The 21724-nt window shown below is 46.8% G+C and overlaps 1 protein-coding gene across 1 annotated transcript in view; it reads left to right on the forward strand.

The window, feature by feature from the left end:
* The window catches only part of LOC137436708 (ephrin type-A receptor 5-like), a 386742-nt gene that overhangs the window by 307870 nt on the left and 57148 nt on the right, over window positions 1–21724 (forward strand). The window contains exons 10-11 of the mRNA XM_068130715.2: window positions 4685–4810; window positions 10859–11044. Coding sequence (XP_067986816.2) covers window positions 4685–4810; window positions 10859–11044 — 312 coding nt within the window. The remainder of the gene's footprint in view (window positions 1–4684; window positions 4811–10858; window positions 11045–21724) is intronic.

Here is a 21724-nt window from a genome sequence, read left to right on the forward strand (position 1 = left end):
AGTGAGGCCATACTGCCGAGCAATAGCACGCTCTTTCATGCTGTAATTTCGTAAAGCCACCACTCCATGACAAACAGTATTGTCGAGTTGACGGACCATCTCCAGAGGAAGTGGCAATAACGTTTGGAGACATGCAGCAGTTGTTTTCCACTAATACAGAACGCAACAAGCCTTGTATACCCGACTGTGAAGCCAATCGTCAAATGCACCTGTCCGTACATTTTGCCATGCAACCTGTGATATAATCCTGTTGTTGACTTCTTGCTGCGACAGACAATCAGTGACATGGTTATTTTAACAAATAAATCACCGAAGTGTAAAAGAAACTCACCAGATTGATATACTGAGTTAAGAAAGTAAACCCAAGTCAAGAAAAAAAAATTATTCCATATTAAATGCCAAGTCTGTATTAGAGGCAAGGGTGTACTTACTTTTTCCACAGGCGAAATTTGCATTCATGTTTATTTACATTATACAATTGTTACATATTTATGTGAATGTATGTGAATTACTATTCAGGGCTTTGCTTATCAATGTGTAGTCGATTAAAGGTTGTTGTGATTAAAGGGTCAGGAGCCCTTCTGAGAAAAAGGAGACCGGAAACGGAAGAAGAAAAGACACGAGGTCCGGGAGACGCGACGATTCTTCTTCTTCCTCGCCAAGCTCGGACGCGAGCGGTATCGATTGAGCAACGTAAGAGAATCGGCGTTTAAAAGCCCGTCTGGCGAGAGGAGTTACCGGGACGTGTAACTACCCTTTGACACGTCAAGTCACTGTGGGTTAGTGCACGGAAACAAGCAGCTGGCACAGTTCGCCTCACCGTCTACAAGGCCGCTTACGGGTCGCACCTTGGGCCGCGCGCGCTGGGCAAGCCGCGTGTTGCTGTGCCTGCTTTACTTTACCCGCTTTGCTTGGCCAGGAGGTGCGCCCTGCAGCCGTGGTTCCCGGTACGGGACGTGCCCGGGGAAAGCACGTCAGGAAGGGTCCGTTCAACCGCCCACGTGCGGAGATCGAACTACAGGAGTACGGAGACATTGAGAGAGACATTGACCATGGAGGGAGTCGGGAGTGGGGCTCACGTGAGGATTGTATAAGATGGCCATCTTAGAGTTAATGTAGATGAGTTTACATCTTTGTACTATTGATTGCTGATTGTTGATGGTTGATTGCTCGGGGTATATATCATTGATTATTCCGGATCCTTGGTGGGGGGTTTTCGTGGTTGGAATTAATATTGATTGCGTTACGAAAGCGCAGAAATAATAGATCTTTCTGGCGGAGTTCCTCTCACGGTCCGGGTGTCACCGAGACCAGGTCGTCACCGGGAGGACCACGTAACACAATGGACTACAAAATGTAAATGTTTCATGATATTTGTTATATTATATCACCTTTATCTATCAATATTTTTGAAATGAAGATCAAATAGCTGTATGTTGAAATATGTTGAAAACGTCAAAACTTTACATGGGGTGTACTTGCTTTTTCACGTGACTGTATATAGAGAATACTATAGTACATAGAGAGTAGTACACATAGAGAGTAGTACCCCCATACAAAAGGTAATATCACATGAGCTTCATGTGTGATGTCATCCCAGTGGTTTGCCGAATGGCAAGCATTCCCACGACTTTACGAGGTGCAAGATAGGTGGTGCCCGTGTGACAGTTTCATGTGTAATTGCACCGGCTTTTATGACCGACGTATCGATCAAATCTTTTTTATATAAAGTTCCGCCATCTCCTTGGAGTTGGGGGGGAAATGGCAAGGCGCTACCACCGTAAACTTCAAATCACCTTGCGATATTCTGAAAAGAGATATGCGGGTAACATGATGAGAATGCATTGAGGGTTTGACTGGAGCACGGCCTGCCTTCGGTTTTACAAACCTGTCGCGTCTCCGAGTGAATGGATTTTGTTGCTTGCACTATTACTCTCGGAGGTATGTAAAATAAAAAAGGATCCATCATATATCGGCTTTTTAATGTCCTGAGGGATTAAGATGTGGTTGGAAGCATAAAGGAATGCTCAATATGAAATCCAGTTTTTTTGCAAACCCGAGTTGCTGCAGGTGCTTTAACGCTTAATGCGATGTACGCGGGGCTTTTAAAAACGTTTTGGCGACGAGATGCTCAAAAATAGTCCAAGGCACCACCATTTTTGCTTCACTTTGTATTTTTCAATATAATGTCCTCTTCTTAAATATATCTACTCCATTTGTCCTTGAAACTTTCTGGCAGTGAATTGAAAAAAAAGTTTTCAGATCGGTCCTTCAGCCACGACTCGGTTGCCCCAGGAAATTTTTCATCGTCAGTGAATTGGCAGCCATGCAAGTGGGACATCAAATTTTGAAACTAGGGCTAGGTCCAGGTGGAAAGACGTTTGTGGCAAGTGGGGTTTGGGGCTAAAGGGCCTTGTGCATATGCCCATGGAGGAGCACAACCTTTGGTCAACATCCCTCAATGTTTGTCCTTGATGGCCTACCATGATAATTTGCATTAAGCTTGTGTAATATTCCCCAGTGATTGGACATTTGTGAGGCATGTCGTTAATCAGTGGGATTCTCATGGCATCTAACAACATCGAGTCCATGATCTTTGCTAGCTGACGGTTGGGTATTAAATTTCCCAGGTGTTGGTGATCCTTCATGCTGCCATTTCATGGATTCAAAATTTGTTTCAGAATGACAGGAGGAGGTCCTTCGGGCCATAAAGGCCTGCACTATTATTACCAACCTATGGCAGTTTTTCCTACTCTATCCTTTTCAAATGCTAAGTGTCAAGCAAGGAAGCAGCATGTCCCACTTTTAAAGTCTTTGGTGTGACCTGGCTGGAATTCGAGCTCCCAATCTCCCAGACTCAGAGAGCACGACCGCTAACCATTACACCACCTAGGCTGGCAACGAGGTGGTAGTAGTTTCACAAAGTTATGCGAAAGATCTGTTATGAACCAAAAAACATTTTCAACTTTTGGAAGGAATAATTGCCAGCCAAAAGGAAGGGTCTCCTCAGGAAATGCTTAAAGGTCCACAGACATGAAAAAAAAATGATTTCATTACATTGATTTTTAAATAATATACAAAGAACTGAACTTGGTTTTTAATTCTAATAATTTTTGGACGTGCTACAGTTAAAAAAGTAAACCTGTCAGGTATTGCCCCTAAAAATAGCGATGGTCATTACGTCAACTGTGAGCTGTGTGACGTAATCAAAGGCAAGGTTGTCTTAGCGTTGCCTTTGATTACGTGTCATGTCACGTTAGCAAAAGTCAACATTAGCAACAGTCAACATTAGACAACATTAACATTACACATGTAACATGTTAACAATGTAACAATGTAACATGTAAAATTAACATGTAACAATTAACATGTAACATGTAAAATTAACATGTAACAATTAACATTGCATTACACATGTAACATTAACATTAGTAACATGTTGACATTAGTCAAGTCAACATTAGTTAGTCAACGTTAGCAACAGTTAGTGTCGGACAAGGATGTCACGTTAGCCACTGATATATATATATATATATATATATATATATATATATATATATATATATATATATATATATATATATATATATATATATATATATATATATATATATATATATATATATATATATATATATATTGCACAACTGCTTCAGACTTTTCAGAAAGTGAATTTGACGAAGATTTATTTTCTGATCAAGAATTCTCTGATAGTCAAAATCATTACAAAACTAACCTGGAGCAAACATATCCTCGAGATGACGTAGCAGGTCACATGGGTAATCAAATCGCCATTTTTGGGTGGGGCGGGGCCAATCGAGCATAAAAGGCCAACAAAAAAATATATTAAAATCTTCCTTCCAAGATATTTATTCAAAAAATAACAACAATTAAGTGTTAAGTGAAGCCACATCTATTAATTAAACCAAGCATTATTTTCTGTGTCTGGGGCCCTTTAAAAATGGTCACAGACCAGAAATGATTATAAAAAGGCAAATATTAGTGGCATCCCAAAGGGTCTTTCCATTTTTATATTATGTGTAATAATAATGTTAGTAATAATTAATAATTTTAGGGGGAAAATAGTAACGATATGAATACCACTCCTTCTACTACTAAAACTACCTGTTCTTGTTTAATGGCCAAGGTTTTCTTATGGGGTCAGCTGGGAAACGTTTTTCGCCCAAGTCTTTCACGAACCATATGGCCAGGCCTGACATTTGACCGAAGGTGATTTGGGTCGAATTTGTAACATGTTCCGGTTGCCAGTGATATCTTGCCTACTCTTCGTGAAATCTGTAACGTCCACTAACGACCAGCGCAGGTAGACTGTGCCTCCGGATTAACATCACTGATGGACAACACATACGTTGATGCCTCGCCCTGTATGGGACACACCAAGGTGATCTTTTATAGCAGGTGTGAATACCTCAAAGCTATCTTGGCAGGTTATAATGATTTTAATAATAATGTTTGACCAGGAATGATCTTATCAATGCAGAATGTGAAGGCATGTACTCACTTGACATGCATGTAATTTGAAACATAAAGAGTCTCTGTGTTAACGGCATCAATTTGGTGGCTGCCATTGGTAAAACACAGTTAAGTTGGTGCCATGCATGACAAAACATGTGTGTGCTCGTTTTCATTTCAAGTTTCTCACATAAAGGTGCATGTTTTACAGTCAAACTGCGCAGGATCAAGACGTACGTGGACCCTCATACGTACGAGGACCCCGCACAGGCAGTGCACGAATTTGCGAAGGAGATTGGTGTGTCATGCCTGGCCGTCCAGAGTGTTGTCGGAGCAGGTGCGACATTTATGCTATAATTTATAAATGAAATCATTTGTTTCTGGTCTTGCACCCTCTGCTCTTTCTGTGCTTTGGCCTACCCCTTCCCCCACCCCTCCCCCCCTTCCCAGGTTTCTGCTGGGCGCACATGGTCCACCATCAACCAACCCACTTCCGGTGAAACTACCTAAATCTAGGATCACTACTCACCTCCATTCATTTGTACCTCTTTTTCCCCACCTGTGGAACAAACTTACACCTTCTCTTAAATCTCATTCTTCCCTCTAGGTTTTCAAGATAGCTGTTCATCGCCATCTCAGGTCTTCCCCAATCCCAAAACCGTGATCTTTTCTACCGTCGACACCCCCCCCCCCCCCCTCCACATCCCAAGTCTTCCAATATTCTAGCTTTTCCCTCCTGAGAGTTTCCTTTTGTATTCATCGTGTCCTTTCCTACCCCCATTCATCCCCCACACCCATTGCTTGCCCAAGTGTACCTCTATCTTGGCCTTCAACTCTGCTGTTGGTGCCCCCCCCCGCCCCCCCCTCTCTGCTGCTCCTTTTTTGTCCTGTTGCATCCTGATTTGTGCAGTGTCCAAGCTCTTCCACGAGCCTCGACTATGCGTACAAAAATAAATCTGCCATCGTGCACGCAGGAACCATACTGCAGGAGAGAATGAGTGGAACAGAAATTTCATGACATCACTTGGCCTCAAACCTTAGAGATGTAAAGGGACCTGGAATTCAAAGAACATTGCATGATTGAATCGTGTGGTTTGAGCTGCAATAACGATTGCATTTTGTAAACATGTGTGAAAAGAAGGGTTATTCACTGGAATCATTGAGAAGTTATTATAATCTACGCACACCTTGGTGACATGTTGCAAAGATTACATACATACGAGTACAAGTCTGCATTGCTGTAGTAATGTTCTCTAAATTATTGCCTCCATTTGGATCATCAGTGCATTGTTGCAGGGGGAGGTCTTCAAACGACAACAGTAATCGTCTCTGAACTGTCTCAGATGAAGGTGCTGAAATATATTTTCTGAAACAAGTTTCTCAAAACTATCAGACAAAAGTGTCACCCGCTGCCCACATGCATCGTCCGGTGGTGGCCATCTTGTTCGATTACGAAGTTGAACCAGATGGAATATTCCAGCAATCGGTTTTACCCTGCTTGGCTGTGTAAACTTGCAATCATTGTTGCAACTTAAATCACCAGACTCGGTGGAATGATGGTTGAAGCGTCCACTCTGAGTCTGCGAGGTCGGTGGTTCGAACCCTAATCGTCATACCAAAGATTTTTTTAAATTGTACATGTTGTTTCCTGGCTTTACACTCAGCATTTAAAAAGAATAGAGCATGAGCAAACAAACACAAGTTTTGTTTTTTTTGTATACAAGATCGAGGCTCGTGTAAGAGCTAACATTAATGATTAAAAAAACGGATACATAAGACGTAATAAAGGGAGCGGGAGACAAGATGGGGAGAGATGGGGAAGCACACAAACACAACATTTGAGAGCAGGGACATCGGGAGATCTGTGGGAGGGAGGGGGCTTGGGGGAGGAGGCGTGGGAAGGGGGAGGGGACTGGGAGGAGGCATGGGAAGGGTGGGGGGGGTGGGAGAGGTAAAAACCACATGGACACAGCTAGGACTTCCAGGAAAGAAGTGGGAATTTCAGAAAAGTGTATCTGGGTTGAATTAACGGGGGTAGAAAAGATCAAGGTTTTGGATGGGGGAAGATAAGAGATGGTGGTGAACAGCTGTTTTAAAGACCTGGAGGGAGGAGTGGGATTGAAGGGAGTGCGGGAGTTTGTTCCAGAGGCGGAGGAAAAGAGGATTGAAAGAGTGAAGGTGAATAGAGTCTTGATTTTGGCAGTTTCACCTGAAAAATAGCATCAGTGGAGTACTGTGTTAAAATTATTAGAATTGACACGTACTGTGATAAACCAAATTTTGGCAACTAGTAGACACGCTTGATGGGCCCAATGACCAGTCCTTGCATTGAAGTTCCTTGAAAGGGAAATCATACTTAAAATTTAACACAGTACGTGTCAATTCAGCTTCCAGCACAGGAGGCAAGTCAAGTGGTAAAGCCGAGGACGAGGAGCGTTTTGTTGTTTGTAACAAGTGTTCTCTGCGCCGTCTCAATCAGAGATGCATTGCACGTTGGCAACATCATATTTTCGTCCCATCTGAGAGATTTCAAACCGCACAGTCACCGAGTCGGAGCTGCCATCTTGTCTTAAAAAAAAACAGATCGTCTTTAGTATGACATAAGGCTAGGTAAAAAAAAATCCAACTTAAAGTATAATTCCACATCTTTTGATGCCGTAAGAAAATTTAAGTGAAGACACAATACTCTATAGCAAATTTGAGCTAAAGAAGTATGAAAGCAGGCGTCCGACTCACTCGCGATGGATATGCTGGAGGACATCGCCATTTTGTTACCTGTTAATGTACTGAATATTATACCTCGTAGTATTATCTATCACAGATATCGAACGAATGCATGTTTTCCGCGTGTCGTAGCAAATTTGGAATGAAATATTTTAGAATCTTGAATTGATCTTAGATATGAGACAAGGACATTAAGAGACGAATCGTGATCAGGTAATGGACAGCAATGCGTACAAGGTTTTCATGGCCAGCCTCTCACCTGTTGCATGTAAAAGTTGGCATGGTATAATAGTATATACAATAAATACTTTAATATTATTGGAAATATTGATACTGATGCTCCATTGTCCACATGTGGAGTTACTATTTTTTTTTTTTTTGTATACAAGATTGAGGCTCGTGTAAGGGCTAACATCAAACACAAAAAAAAAAAAACGGACAAACAAAACATCCAATAAAGGGAGCGGGAGACAAGATGGGGAGAGAGAGGGAAGCACACAAGTACAACAGCAGAGAACAGGGACATCAAAAGATCTGTGGGAGGGAGAGGGCTTGGGGGGAGGAGGCATGGGATGGCGGGGTGGGGCTGGGAGGGTGGGGGGGGGGGGGGTGGGAGGGTTTTGAATTCCAGGATTCTAGAACTTCCAGGATTTTAATACATGGCGTACTATATTTGAGCCCAAAATATTTTCATTTATTTATTTTCGAGGTGGGGTGGTGATTACTTCACTCATTTCTTCCTTCAGACGTTGGCAGCTTTGCCAAGTTTTCAGAAAGTGGATAAGTACTTTAACAGTTTCAGAATAGAGATTCATCCACTGTTGCAATATCATTGAGATTTTTACCTTTTTGTGCAGTTGGGAAGGAAGTGAATGGGAGGTAAAGCAAGGCAAGCAGAAACTGTTTGCATTGAAGGAAGAGGTGTGGGGACCAATGCAGTAATTTAAATTAGGAAGAGAAATGAAAAGCTGTTGGCACCTGAAAGAGATTCAAATTGCCAATTGGTGAGAGAAATAGTCAGGGATAGCTCAGGGCTGAAAAACAAGCCAAACGATGGAGTAGTAAAAAGGTGTTAAATCAGCTATACGCTATGATAGTAACCAATAATTGCCTTTTCCTTTGACTATCGGGGAAGTTGATGGTTTCAATGGTTTCAAAAAATACTTGTCACCTGTAATGAGGGGTAAAGTAATTAATATACATTTGGGTTTTTTGTGCCAAGGATGTGATATACATTCGGTTTGTCAAATCCTCAGCACAAAATGTCAAAATAACAATGTACTTGCATTCAGCAATGTACAAACCTTGCTGTGCAGGTGTTTAATACAGTGAATGTAATTTAAAGATCATAATAGGAGTTGAGAAAGTGATACAAGGAAGCTAGAGAGATATGACGATCAAGTAAGGTTGTGTACGTGTGTACGTATAAAACCGCCCGTTCTTCGTTGCCTCCTCCTTCATCCAGAGAAAGAACAAGGGCTATGTTTGTATGAATTTTTTTTTGACCCCAGATAAAACCAGATAATTGGCCTTCAGGCCTCGATCAGGTCTTGTGCTAATACACTGCCTGTTTTTTTCCCACAGGAGCGATCGAGTAATGCGTATTGTGAAGATAGTATGTTGAGGCTGTAGCGATTTGTTGTGCAGCGTTTCAAAAATAAAATTTAATAAAAACAAGTTAAAAAAGGGAAAGTGTTCCAATCACATTTTGCCAAAAATTGATAATTCATACGAAACCATGAGGGCAACATTCCCCAATTTTTCATGCAGGAAATAGTTAAATACATATTTAAATTGAATTCCCCTGGGGAACCTCGCCTCGTATATATATATATATATATATATATATATATATATATATATATATATATATACATAACTGTGAGAAATAGTAGAAACTCCACAGTACGAGCAAGGCGTCTCATTTGTATTAAATAAATAATCGGGAGATTGAATAAGACGCGGACGTAGCTTCAGGACGGTTGATCTTTAATTCTCGACAAGATTTCGACCAACAAAGAAGACCAATATATATATATATATATTGTTACGGTCCGCGGATAAGGATGTTGTTTGCCGAGCGGATGGCTCCGCGGCCGAACAGTTTTCCCCGACTAAACCCGATTCCCGAACGTTGGCCGGATCGCGCCACAGATATTCAATTTGGAAACCTCTAAAGCGACCGAATGTAAAGAGGAAGAAGACGTACAGAAGAGTAACGGGATTTATTATTTACACACACAAGCAAAAGGAGCAGTCAAGGTTATATACAGGGAACATGGAAAAAGCAGGTGACACAGTGAAAATACTAGCTTATCTAAACTGGCTTAATTAATACCCCAAGACAGAACAAACGAAGACGACTCACACGGGGAATGATGATAGGAATGGCGGAGGTGGATGGCTTGGAGGGGGGAGGCTGGGCCACGGATACCGCAGCACAATCGGCGTGTTTGGCAGCCGCCGTTCCTTTTCGGTCCTGCTCAAAACGTCCGTCCAGGCCCCAAGCTGCTGTGGTTGCAGTTCCGGTGGCTCAAGCTGCTGTTGATGCAGCCGCGGTGGCTCAAGCTGCTCTCTTCAGGGATCCCTTACTCAACTCTCTTCTCGGTGATCTCTTCGCCGCAACTCTTGTCATGGACCTCTCTCACGGCTTCCGCGCGCGCTCTTTTATATCGCCGCGGGCAAATCAAGCCGCCGGCCTCCCGGACACGCCCATCGGTGAGCTCCTTCGGCCCTGATTGGTGGGCACAGCCCTCTGGCTCCGCCCTTGATGACGAGGTCCAGACCCGCCCTTCTTCCCCAACCTTGCCTCGTGGCCAATGGTGGTTGAAGAAAACCGCCCAAAATGCAGTTGGCCATTGAAATGAAATGAAAGGGGATCTACTCTTATTTCACTTGGTGAAATGGAGTATTTAAATTAATGGGAGACACAGCCTTACCCTAACACACATAATAAGGATATAAGCTACTGAACAAGGGTATTATAGTGTCCTTCAATGTATGCTTTATGGAATTAACTACCGGAACGCCCTTTGACCTTTATACAACAGACTGGAGGCAGGAAGGCGATATTTTACAACAATTTACTATACAATAAAAACACAATAAAAAAAACACAATCCTCATATCCACAACAATATATAGTACCTCACCTAGTATATATATATATATATATATATATATATATATATATATATATATATATATATATATATAGTTATCTTTCAAATTTATTTTTAATGGCTCCATATCACTTGGAACAGCTTGCACATATCTTATATTTGGGACAAGCACATTGATAGACAATGGACAAATCATCAGTTTCTGGGATAATTAAAACTAGGCTCACAGTATCATCAGCTAACTCCCCAAATGAGAACACGAAACAGGGCAATCAACATTGAAATATTGTTCAACTTCACGAATATACAGCACAATAGCTGCTGTTTTTAGCATTAAGGATAAAAAGCTAATTACTCTAAACACCCTATTTAGCAGATGGATGACTTTTAGAGCATGAAAATTGAGAACGTTATTCCCTTAGTGAAAATACCACTGGATCATCTATACAGAAAGCATTCATATGTCAATGATGTGTGTGATTGGTGCAGTAATGGATGATTAAACGATCGCCAGTCGATGTCCCTTTTTCCATTTGCAGGAGAGTTTGGTGAGGTGTACCGTGGTGTTTTGAGGCTAACTGAGCAGCCCGAGGTTCTGGTCGCCATAAAGACCCTGAAGACAGGCTACAGTGAGAAGCAAAGAAGAGACTTCCTGAGTGAAGCGAGCATTATGGGGCAGTTTGAGCACCCCAACATAATCCGCCTTGAGGGTGTCGTTACTAAAAGTAAGTGCCTGTTTTGAAGTGTGTGTGTGTGTGTGTGTGTGTGTGTGTGTGTGTGTGTGTGTGTGTGTGTGTGTGTGTGTGTGTGTGTGTGTGTGTGTGTGTGTGTGTGTGCAGGATGGTCCAAAATGTTGTGAAACTTTTAATTTAACTCCATTTTTAACCATTTTTTAAATTATTGATCGACTTGGTTTTTTTGACTAATAATACACAGGGTTTGTTAAATTTTTGTTTATTATAGTGAAAAAATGCTTCCACAAGCAATAAGGAGCAATATCATTTGTAGTTGAAGAAGTGCTCATTCCAAGCACCACGCCTCGGGATGACATCTGCCACACAGACACTGAAGTTATCAATAACTTGGCTAAGAACTGGAGCCGATATACGTCTGATTTCCCATCTGAGGTTATTTTGCAACTCCTGCAGTATGTGTTGGTTGTTTTCAGAGACTTTAGCTTTGAGTGACCCCATAGGTCGTAGTCAGGAGGAGGCACATCCAGAGTAGATTGGTTGTCGATAAATGAGTCGATCACCCAGGAATTTCCGTCTCAAAATCTCCCAAGCACCAACAGACGTATGCGATGGTGCACCGTCTTCCTGGAAGATGACTTGATTCATCGTGATATCTTGATTCCTTCTCATTGATGGAAGGAATCTTCTCTGCATTATGTGCGCATATCTAACTGCGTTGACTGTCACAATTTGTCTGACTTCATTCTCAAATAATTTGGTCTTTCACACTACCAATGTCTCTAAACTTTTCAACAATACTTTTGAGGATTTTGTAATGTGGAATTCTTGCATTAGATAGACCCTACAAAACATATGGCTTTGTCGCAAAAAGTTCTCTAAAATGAGCGTCTGCTGGTGTGCAGATAAATTTATTTAAATTATTAATTAAAATTATTTTTATATACATTTGTAAGTTTTACTAAATACTTTTATTATTGTAAACTTGACAAATTTCAGTTTTCGAACTGCCTTGTCCAGTGTTTAATTATTTCAATAAACCGAAATGAATGAATAAATGAAATTTGTTTGCCGTGGTTGGAACTCCGATGGGAAAAACTTGAAACTGTGGCGGACACAAAAGCCCACTGGCGTGGTGACATCATTCTGCGCACCAAGTGGGCGGTGGCCACGCCTGAGGGGTAGGCGTGGCCTCATGAGATACACCGGGCGCGCAGCCCGGAGCGCGCCAGTGTTACAGTGAGCTCCTGAAATAAAGACGCTTATAAGTTACCGCTTGTCCGCTTCCTCCTTGCTCGCAAGCAGCGCGCGTAACGCCGCGCTTTACTGGTGACCCCCTCGACGTTGGATCTGCCGGAGCGATCCTTCCACACGCGACGCCATTGCCATGGCCAACTTCATCAAACTTCCCGAATTTTGGGAGGCTCAGGCCGAAGTCTGGTTCGTCCAGGCCGAAGCCCAATTTCAGCTTCGGCGCCTCACCGGCGATGACACGCGCTATTGCCACGTCGTCGCCTCCCTCGGGCCCGGCACGGCCGCTCGAGTTGTGTCCGTCCTTCGCCACCCACCGGACGGCCACAAGTATGAGGCACTCAAGCGGCTACTCCTAGCCACGTTCGGCCTCACGGACGACGCATGGGCCGACCGCCTCCTGGATCTCCCCGAGCTCGGTGACACGCGCCCGTCGGTCCGAATGGACCATATGCTGTCACTGTTGGGCGACGAAGCCCCCGGTTCTCTATTCCGGGCGCTTTTCCGTCGCCAACTTCCAGCGCAGGTTCGCCTCGCGTTGGCCGGGACCGGGCTAACGGAACCCCGAGCATTGGCAGCCGAGGCGGACAAGTACTTCGCCGCTTCGGACACGCGGGCGAGAGTCGGCGTGGCCGTCACGGCCCTCGTGGCTGATGCTGCTAATGCTGCTGATGCTGCTAATGCTGCTGATGCTGCTGATCCACAGCATCAGCTTATACAGCATACGCAGCATGCTGATACGCACCTCGTGACCGCCGCCACGCCCCGCCCACCGCCGCGGCGAAAACCGCCACCGCGGGGAAACCCGCCAACTCCACCGGCCTGGCGGAGCCAGCCGCGCTCCTCCAGCTCCACCACCTGGTGCTGGTTCCACGCCAAGTTCGGCCACGAAGCTCGGCAGTGTCATCCGCCATGCTCCTTCAACAGGTCGGGAAACGCCCGGGCCGGCGCTCAATAGTGGCGATGAGCGCCGGCCGTTCGAGCAGCCTGCTGTTCATAACGGACACCTTCTCCGGGCACCGTTACCTGTGCGACACGGGAGCGCAGGTGAGTGTCGTTCCCGCCGGCACGTCAGACAAGCACGCCGCGGGTGGGGGCCCCGCGCTGCTTGCCGCGAACGGGACGCCCATCCGTACGTACGGAAAACGCTGCCTCTCTCTGCGGTTCGGAGGGCAGGTTTTCCGATGGACGTTCGTCACCGCCGACGTGCCCATGGCACTGCTTGGCGTGGACTTCCTGTGCGCTAATGGGCTCCTGGTCGACGTCAAGCGCAGACGTCTTGTCCAGGCCGAGACGTTCAGCTCGCTCGCTTGTGGGTTGCCCAGCTCGCCGAGCAGCTCAACGAGTGGCTTGCCAAGCGGCTTGCCGAACGGTTCGGTTCCGGCCACGTTGGTCTGTACGCTTCCGGCAGCGGACGCATTCACCCGCCTCCTCGCCGGCTTCCCGGCCCTCACGCGGCCCACCTTCTCGGCGGGGGCCGTCAAGCACGGGGTGGCCCATCACATCCCCACCGTTGGGCCACCGGTCTACGCCCGGGCACGCCACCTCGAGCCGACGAAGCTGGCGGTGGCAAAAGCGGTGTTCGCTACCCTGGAGCGACTCGGCATCGTTCGGCGCTCAGAGAGCGCTTGGGGGTCGCCGCTGCACATCGTGCCGAAGCCCGGCGGGGGATGGCGACCGTGCGGGGACTATCGCCGTCCCAATGACGCCACGACTCCTGACCGCTACCCCGTCCCCCACATTCAGGACTTTTCCGCCCGTTTGGCGGGCATGTCCTTCTTCTCGAAGGTGGACCTCATACGCGGCTACCATCAGGTCCCCGTCAGGCCGGAGGACGTCCCGAAGACGGCGGTCATCACGCCATTCGGACTCTTCGAGTTCCTGCGCATGCCCTTCGGTCTGAAGAATGCAGCTCAGGCGTTCCAGCGACTGATGGACAGCGTCCTGCGCGACTTGGATTTTGTCTACGTCTACCTGGACGATATCCTCGTCGCCAGCGCGTCCCGCAAAGAGCACCTACGCCACCTCCGCACGCTCTTCGAACGCCTGGGCCAGCATGGCCTGATTGTGAACCCCGCAAAGTGCCGGTTCGGCGCCGCCATAATCGATTTTCTGGGGCACCGTGTCACCAGGCACGGAGCCGTCCCCCTGCCGGCCAAGGTGGAGGCGGTGAAGGGGTTTCCGCGCCCCCGCACGATCAGAGGGCTGCAGGAGTTCCTGGGCATGCTGAACTTTTACCATCGGTTCCTGCCACGTATCGCCCAGCTCCTGCGCCCCCTGCACGAAGCTCTCCGAGGTAAGCCGGGCAAAGGCGACGTTACCTGGACCGAGCAGATGGACACGGCGTTCACGGGCGCGAAGCTCGCCTTGGCTAACGCCACCATGCTCGCGCACCCGGCGCCCGATGCACCGATCGCCCTCACCACCGATGCCTCGGACTACGCGGTGGGCGCGGTGCACGAGCAATGGGTGCATGGAGCTTGGCAACCGCTGGCGTTCTTTAGCCGGCAGCTTTGCCCGCCTGAACGCCGTTACAGTACCTTCGACCGCGAGTTGCTCGGGCTTCACTTGGCGGTCAGGCACTTCCGCCATCTGCTCGAGGGCCGTGCGTTCACTGCCTTCGTCGACCACAAGCCGCTGATCTTCGCGATGGGCAAGGTCACCGAGCCGTGGTCGGCCCGGCAGCAGCGTCACCTCTCGGCCGTGTCCGAGTACACGACGGACATCCAGCACGTCGCGGGGAAGGACAACCCGGTGGCGGATTGCCTTTCCCGGGCCGTCGCCCACGCAGTCCACCTCGGCATCGACTATGCCCGGATGGCAGCGGACCAGGCCGCTGACCCCGACGTCCAGGCCTTGCGGACCGCCGTCACGGGCCTCCGCGTCACCGAGGTGCCGTTCGATGGCGCGGGCGCGGCCCTCTTGTGCGACGTCTCCCTCGGGTGTCCTCGCCCCATCGTGCCCGCGGGCTGGCAGCGCCAGGTGTTTGACGCCATCCACGGCCTGTCCCACCCGGGTGCGAGGGCCTCCCAAAGGCTGATCGCCGACAAGTTCGTCTGGCATGGCCTCCGGAAGGCTGTCCGCGGCTGGGCCAGGACGTGCCTTGCGTGCCAGCGCGCCAAGGTGCACCGGCACACCCAGGCCCCGTTGGCCCCGTTCACGGTGCCGGAACGCCGGTTTGACCACGTCCACGTGGACCTGGTGGGACCTCTTCCCCCCTCGCGGGGTTTCACCTACGTCCTCACCATGGTGGACCGCACCACCCGGTGGCCGGAGGCCGTGCCCTTAGCGTCGACAACGGCGGCCGATGTCGCGCAGGCTTTCATCGCCACCTGGGTCGCCCGGTTCGGCGCCCCCTCAGACATCTCATCCGACCGCGGCCCCCAGTTCACCTCGGAGCTCTGGGGGGCGGTCGCGCAGGGGCTCGGGGTCCGGCTGCACCGAACCACGGCCTACCACCCCCAGGCTAACGGCCTGTGTGAGCGATTTCACCGCTCATTGAAGGCCGCGCTCCGGGCCACCCTCCGCGACGGCGGCTGGGTCGACAGGCTCCCCTGGGTCCTGCTGGGCCTCCGGACGGCGCCCAAGGACGACCTGCGCACATCCGCGGCAGAGTTGGTCTTCGGGCAACCGCTGCGGGTGCCAGGCGAGTTCCTCCCCGACTCCACGGCACCATGGTCCGCGGCACAGCAGCGCTCCGCTCTGCAAGAGACCGCCCAGAGGTTCGCCCCGGTGCCAACGGCATGCCACGGGCACCCACCGACGCACGTCACCCCGGAGCTTCGCACGGCGGAGTACGTCTTCGTCCGCCACGATGCCCACCGGACACCACTGCGGCCCCCGTACGACGGGCCTTTCCGCGTGCTGGAGACCGGGGCGAAGCACTTCACCCTGGACATTGGCGGTACTCCTGACCGCGTTTCGGTGGACCGCCTCAAGCCGGCCCACCTCGACGTGGACCATCCACCGCCAGTGGCCCGACCCCCACGTCGGGGCCGCCCCCCTGCGGGCGGACCCCCGGCACCGCCCAGCCCCGCCGCCACGCTGCCCCCCGGTCCTGCACCCATCCCAGGGGCAGCCAGGGGCATCCCACCTGGCATCCCTGCACCCCGGACGCCGCCGATCGCCAGGGGGCGCTTCGGCCGGGTCATTTGTCTGCCCCGCAAACTGGCCCTCCAGGTGCGCGGGAATTCTGGGGGGGCACGTGTGGCGGACACAAAAGCCCACTGGCGTGGTGACATCATTCCGCGCACCAAGTGGGCGGTGGCCACGCCCGAGGGGTAGGCGTGGCCTCATGAGATACACCGGGCGCGCAGCCCGGAGCGCGCCAGTGTTACAGTGAGCTCCTGAAATAAAGATGCTTATAAGTTACCGCTTGTCCGCTTCCTCCTTGCTCGCAAGCAGCGCGCGTAACGCCGCGCTTTAAAACCATCTTTACGTGACCACAAAATAAAAAATAGGGTCACATTTGTAAAATTATGACAGCTGTTTGATGAGTTGCACATTTTCGACCACCCTTATATATATATATATATATATATATATGTATATATATATATATATATATATATATGTATATATATATATATATATATATATACAGTCACGTGAAAAAGTAAGTACACCCCCTGTAAAGTTTTGACTTTTTCAACGTATTTCAACATACAGCTATTTGATCTTCATTTCAACAATATTTATAGATAAAGGTGATATAATATAACAAATATCATGAAACATTTACATTTTGTAGTCCATTGTATAATTTAAATAAACATAAATGCCATTTCCTTCTGTGGAAAAAGTAAGTACACCCTTGGCTCTAATAGGTGGTATTGCCCCCTTTGGCAGAAACAACCTCAAGTAGGCGTTTCTTATAACTGTCTACCAGTCTCTGACATTGACTGGGAGAAATTTTTGCGCACTCCTCCATGCAGAATTCTTTCAGCTGTGCGATGTTTGAGGGGTTTCTTGCATGCACAGCTCGTTTCAAACCCCCCACAACATCTCGATGGGATTTAGATCTGGGCTTTGACTTGGCCATTCCAGAACCCTCCATTTCTTTCTTTTCAGCCATTCCTTGGTGGATTTACTGGTATGTTTAGGGTCATTGTCAAGTTGCAAGGTCCACCTTCGGTTGAGCTTCAACTTTTCGACAGATGGCCTCACATTATCCTCAAGCACCCTCTGGTACAATGAAGAATTCATAGTGGATTATATGATGGTGAGCTTCCCAGGCCCTGATGCAGCAACGCTGCGCCAAACCATAATATTTCCACCACCATGCTTTACAGTTGGTATCAGGTTCTTCTGGTCAAATGCTGTCTTTGGTTTTCGCCAAACATGTCTTCTGGTACTGTGGCCAAATAGCTCTACCTTTGACTCATCTGTCCAGAGCACATTGTTCCAGAAGTGCTGGTCTTTGCCTAGGTTTTCATTGGCAAACTTTAGTCTTGTCCTGATGTTTTTTCTGGACAGCAAAGGTTTCCTCCTGGTACACCTCCCATGAAGATCAAATTTTTGCAGCCTCTTTCTAATGGTAGACTCGTGGACTTTGACATCAACAGTGGCAAGAGCTACCTGTGGGTCCCATGATGACATTCTGGGGTTCTTAGAGACTTCTTTCAGCATCTTGCGGTCTGCTCTCGGGCTGAACTTGCTGGGGCGGCCTGGCCTGAACAAGTTGGCAGTTGTTTGGAATCTTCTCCACTGGTAGATGATCTTCCGGACAGTCGAATGATTGATTTCAAATTGTTTGGAGATCTTTTTAAATCCCTTCCCAGACTCGTAGGCATCTATAACCTTCTTTCTGAAGGCCTCAGAGAGCTCTTTTGATCGAGGCATGGTGACGCCGCACACTTCAACAACAAAGAGCAAACCAAACTAAATGTCTGAGGTTTAAATAAGACAGGTTGCTCCAAGATCCTCTCTAACGATGTTCTAATCATTTGCACCTGAGCTGGTGCACCTGATTCTAATTTTAGGTATTTGAAGAAGTGATAAATGTCGGGGTGTACTTACTTTTTCCACATGCGAAATTTGCATTTATGTTTATTTAAATTATACAATGGATTACAAAATGTAAATGTTTCATGATATTTGTTATATTATATCACCTTTATCTGTGAATATTGTTGAAATGAAGATCAAATAGGTGTATGTTGAAATATGTTGAAAAAGTCAAAACTTAACATGGGGTGTACTTACTTTTTCACGTGACTGTATATGTATATATATATCTGGGATATATGGTCAAAAATATATGGGAGTGTGATTTTGTGAGATCAAGCATCATTTTTGCTTGTTGTGAACTGCCCTTCATTGTCTCACCATTAAGAATCCTTCAACACGGTATTACTAGTTAAGCAACATAAAGATTATTAACCAGATTTAGGTGGAACCTGCTCGACTTTATGCTCATAGAAAGCAGCGTGAGGCAGATGGCATTTGACACTGTTTTGGGCCGTGTGCAGAATGCAGGGAAATGAGGGTGAGATAAACTCGTCTGGAGATCATTTCAGATTGAGAAATTGCAAAAGCGAGCAGTCATTTAGAGCTGATAAATCTCCAGCGTTTTCAGAGATATTCACCAATATGAACTTTAGTAGAAAATTAGTAGATAAAGTTTTGAATTAGTAGAAAGATAAAGTTTTGTTTGTTGAAATGGTGTTTATAAAAAAAAAATAGTGGTTTATAAAAGGGCAAGGACAGGGTGTGTTGTGCAGAACGTTATAAATGCTAATTATTTATTTTTGTTTATTACGTGTTGCATCGTGCAAGCATTCTGGTTTCATCGTTTGATTCAAAGCCGTGATTTTAAATTTGTTTGCACAAAGGTCACTTTGACAGTCAGACGGGGTTGTTAAAACTACGTGGACATCGTTGGTGCTGATGCTGAGCCGATGCTTTTGTTCTCTTTCTCCTGCTCTCATTGTCGCTCGTGTACTCGACGTCCCTTTTTCTTTAGCAAGTGCGGGGGCTCCCACAACAGCCTGGTTCGCATGCTCTTGCAGCATCTTCATCAAGATGAAACACTTTAGTTTCCCCCTTTCTTGAACATGGATGGCCCAGGGCAGCCATTGAAACATATCTTATGAAACGCTGTGTTGTGTTATTCATATTTGCATGAGAGGAGCATTAGCTAAATCTACCTCATTGTACATCATCCCCACTCCGGTTCTGGTCTCTAAGCTTTGGTCGTGCGATTTTCGTCTCTGCCAGCTTCCTTAAAGATATGTCTTCCCGGACGTTTTCGCCACATTTTTCCTGTTTATGCCGTTTGCTGTGTGCTCCTAGTTCGGTTTTGTTTTAGAATTTGTGCCTATTTGTGAGTATTCGTCAGATTTTTCGTGTCGGATTATTTTGGGCCTACCTTTTCCGAGTTTGAATCCATAATCACTTTTAATTGCCTTTTCTCTTTATCACCTTCAGCCCTTTTGTTTTCTCCTCAATCCCCTTAACTCTCCATCAATTCCTCCCAAGTATACCCCATGTTTAGTGTCCTAAAATATTTTAAATAAATATATATATATATTAAATTTCTCACCTTACACCTCCTGAACCACCCGACTTCCTTCTCTCTGCAATTTTTTCCGTTCCCACACTGCATCCCCACTATGATCGATTTGTATTCATCACACAGCTCAACATTCTTTTCTTCAACCTGTTGTTCTGCCCTTCTTCAACCCCCCCAACCCCCCTCCCAAAAAGAAAGGTAATTGCTCCCACGTCTGTACCAACCATCAGTTTATATACACCTCCACGATTTACCCAAATGGAAAAACAGTGCCTTTTACAATGTTCAAACTTCCTGTTACTCTCATGTGGAATTTACTATTCTACTATAATTCACTCTTCTTTTTACTCAAAGTCTGCTTTCAAGTAAATACTTCCATCATTCCAACACTTACACTGAATCCCTGACGTTTTTAAACGTATCTCTGACTTGAAAATCTCAGGAAACCCAGTTTGCAATTGCTCCGATGTTATCGATCTCAACCTCGCCCTGGCGGCTGAGTTGCTCTCTTTATCAAAAACGCTATTCCTTACTCTGCCCTCACTCTACAACACCCCCAGGAATACCTCGGTCTATGGCTTACCTTCCGCTCCCATCTTTTGTTCATATGTTTGTTATACTGTCCCCCAAACAGTGTTGACTCAATCTACATCTCGCTGTCTGACAACAGGGACCAAGTTCTATCCACTCAACCAAACTTTCCTTCTTCATATGTTGCGATTTCAACTGTAATCATATCAGTTGGCTGGGTGTGGGTACCTGTCTCACCTGCATTGGCACCTCAGGGACTCTTTGGGACTGACACAATCTGTCAACTTCCTGAGCCAGATCTAAGTCAACGGTACATCATCTCTACGGGATTTGGTTATAGCCAATTTTCCTGAAAATGTGTGCTCTTCTTCTGCTCCAATTGGTTCATCTGACCTCATGTTTGTTAGTCCCCTACCAGTGTACAAGGGAGGGGACTATAGGTTTGCACTCCATCCCTCCATCTGTCAGCCTGTCAGTCCGTCACGCAAAGAACAGTTTTCCGGATTTTTTTTTTCCTAAACTCTTAATGCTAATGATCTCAAACTTGGTACATGGTTTCCTCATGATAAGTTACCTATCAAGTTCGAACTTCACGACGTTTCGATCATTTTTGACAAAGTTATGGCACTTTGAACTTTGGTAATTTCCCCAACAGTTTTCTGGACGACAGACTGCCGGTAGGGGACATGTATTGCAGCGCAATACTCAGAATGCTTGTTGAAATGGACATCTCGCTGGCTGTTCTCAGAGAGCCACATCAGCACCGACGAAAGTGTCATTTCACTCAGGTCAACTGGCACGGTCTTCAAGCAGCCATCAATCATCTGGACTTGTCTCCCATCTCCACTGTCTCTGACATCAACTCATCCTGGAAATTCTTCCAAATAAATTTGTTCTCTCATATGCACAGATTTATCCCATCTCATCTTCAGTTGTCATACCCTTCCTGCCGTTCATGGTACACTGAATCTTGTGGTGAGGCAGTTGCCCTGAAACAGCTTGCCTTCGCCTCCTGGAAGGCAAATCCAACTGAAGGTAATCTCTGTTCCTTCCACCAAGCTTGGAACAAGTGTGTGTCGACCCTCAGGAGAGATAGGAAACACGATCTCTCTACTCTCAAAACTGAACTATCAAACCTGTCTCAATCCTCGAAATCCCGATGGCGTCTGGTCAAATCTGTTTCTGGTGTTTATTCCCCCTCCATCCCTTCCCTTACCTCAAATGGCTACACAGCTGAAACCACATGTGAAAAAGCCAAATGCCTCAACTCTGTTTGCTTTGAAATCTCATGTCCCAAACCCATCGCTCTATGTACCCACCTTACCCAGTCGTACTCAGCTGCTCCTGGACTCTGTGTCCTTCTCTCCTGACAAGGTGGAGAAGTTTCTGTCAAACCTCGACTCTGATTCTGCAACTGG

Source organism: Myxine glutinosa, chromosome 11 (genome assembly GCF_964187855.1).
Source record: "Myxine glutinosa chromosome 11, kmMyxGlut1.1, whole genome shotgun sequence".
Taxonomy (NCBI): Eukaryota; Metazoa; Chordata; class Myxini; order Myxiniformes; family Myxinidae; genus Myxine; species Myxine glutinosa.